General features: G+C 44.4%; 1 protein-coding gene across 1 annotated transcript; it reads left to right on the top strand.

Moving 5' to 3' along the window:
• Nucleotides 1-474: 474 nt before the first annotated feature.
• On the top strand, nucleotides 475-1,542 carry ZNF474 (zinc finger protein 474). The gene is given in 1 exon segment (XM_010593712.3): nucleotides 475-1,542. A coding segment is annotated over 1 exon segment (1,068 nt).
• The last annotated feature ends 620 nt before the right edge of the window (nucleotides 1,543-2,162 follow it).

Raw genomic sequence — 2,162 nt, 5'->3', positions numbered from 1 at the left:
GATGTGCTGCAATTGTAAGTTTCTCTTTAGAACACTACTTTCAATATGGTAACAGTGCAGTTCATAATGGAAAATATTCTCTCTTCATAATCATGTCAACATTTATTGAACAAACCCTATGTGCTACTTACTACGCTAGCCAAAGAAGATACTGGGACCAATAAAAGACAATCACTTATAAGACTATCAGTCTATAGTCAAGAGAGAGAATGTGTGTGTGTATGTGTGTAATAACTTCCTGATTTATGTTTTCCCCCACAGATCTTGGAGGCATCTGAGGTTTAATGAGGATTTTCCAGCATTCCAGACTGCTGCCTTGCAATGAAGCTCTGAGTCATGGTCTATGGGTCTAAGGTACTGGCAACAATGTGGAACCCCAGGACAGCCAACCTCACTAATATTCGCTCTAAGCAGAAGCCCAAAATGAGTCTGGCCTGAAATCAGAGCTAGCACTAGAGAAAGACTTCTTTGTTAATGGAAAAGGGAAAATTGCAACAGACTTTTCACCATTGTAAAGAACCCACCTTTATTAACCAAGCCATCCTATCTAGCAATTCTCATTCTAGTGGTTTGCCAGGAACAGAGAGTGTCAATCGTACTGAAAAAATAAAGATAAACACTCCCAAAAATAGACCTGGAACTGTGATACTATCGAGATGGTCAAGTAGGAGAATTATGTCAGAAAGCCAGTTTAGTCCCCCTGTGATCCCGTCCCGCAGGCCTGGATTCAGGGTGTGCTATATCTGTGGCCGAGAGTTTGGCTCCCAGTCACTTGCCATTCATGAGCCCCAGTGCTTGGAGAAGTGGCGTATTGAAAACAGCAAGTTGCCCAAGCACCTGAGGAGGCCAGAACCCTCCAAGCCACAGCCTCTCAGTGGCAGTGGATCCTACAATCTTCAGGCAGCTAATGAGGCAGCGTTCCAGAGTGCCCAGGCTCAGCTGCTGCCCTGTGAATACTGTGGCCGTACGTTCTTGCCAGATCGTCTTCTAGTTCACCAGAGAAGCTGCAAGCCAAAGGGTGAGGGTCTCAGAGCACCAAACCCCAACAGCTGTAATGATCTTGCTAGCCTCAAGAAAGCACCTACTGGAATCCCAGCCAGGCCAAGGACTCTCATCTGCTACATCTGTGGCCGGGAATTTGGCACCTTGTCCCTTCCTATTCATGAGCCCAAATGCCTGGAAAAATGGAAAATAGAAAATGACCGGCTCCCCAGGGAGCTCCGCAGGCCACTCCCACAGAAGCAAGAGCCTCTTTCAACTGGACAGTACAGCCAAGAGGGGCAAAGTCAAGCTCAGCTTGTGCCCTGCCCAAATTGTAGCCAGACCTTTGCTCCAGATCATCTTCCAGTGCACCAGAGAAGTTGTAAAGCTCAACCTAGTGGGCCAAAAGGTCAGAATTTCACCTTGGGGAGCAAAGGTGGCTTAAATGAGTCCACTAACTCCAAACAGCAAAGGAACATGGCAGCACCCACTGTGTCTGATAAGGTAATTCATGCCACATAAGATCCACTAGGTGGACCAGGGGGCACATTTTGCCTCTAGGGGAATGAGAGAAAACTGTCCCAGAATCAGTCACCTCACCCCTAGAATGGCTTCTTACAATGCCTTATTTCTGCCTCAATGAAGCGTGTCCGAGTTGACCCTCTGTTGAACTCCAGGGGCTATACCTCTCTTGGAAAAGTGGATGTAAGAACATCCTTGCCTGGTTGGTTCATATTCCTCTTCAGCTCTGCTATATAAAAGAGAGATGGGCTTCTTTCTTCCCTGATGCCTCATACCAATAATCCCTAGGAGAGACTGTTACTTGACAATGACTCATTAATGCTGTGTCTACATTACAGAGATATAATTCTCATTCCAACAGCCAATATTTATTGCCGGTTTATTTTAGTCATCTACCTTAGGAATTCATTTTTGGCAATGCTGGGTTATGTTGAGTTTATCTTACTAAAATAGAATGTGTGTCAAAAACCCCAGATGACTTTAGCAATAATTAAACACTGGAGTGCTTTCAGAAATACACATGCTTTGCAATTATAGCATATTTTCTTTAAACACTTACATGATTGTAGTAATTAAGTTATTAATCCTAACATAGTCACTGATATACCTAAGTGTGATGTTTATGGTCCTGAGAGGTACTGAATTCCTTTTGCTGCTCT

Source organism: Loxodonta africana, chromosome 2, assembly GCF_030014295.1.
Source record: "Loxodonta africana isolate mLoxAfr1 chromosome 2, mLoxAfr1.hap2, whole genome shotgun sequence".
Lineage (NCBI taxonomy): Eukaryota > Metazoa > Chordata > Mammalia > Proboscidea > Elephantidae > Loxodonta > Loxodonta africana.
This window is presented reverse-complemented; position numbering and strand designations above follow the sequence as displayed.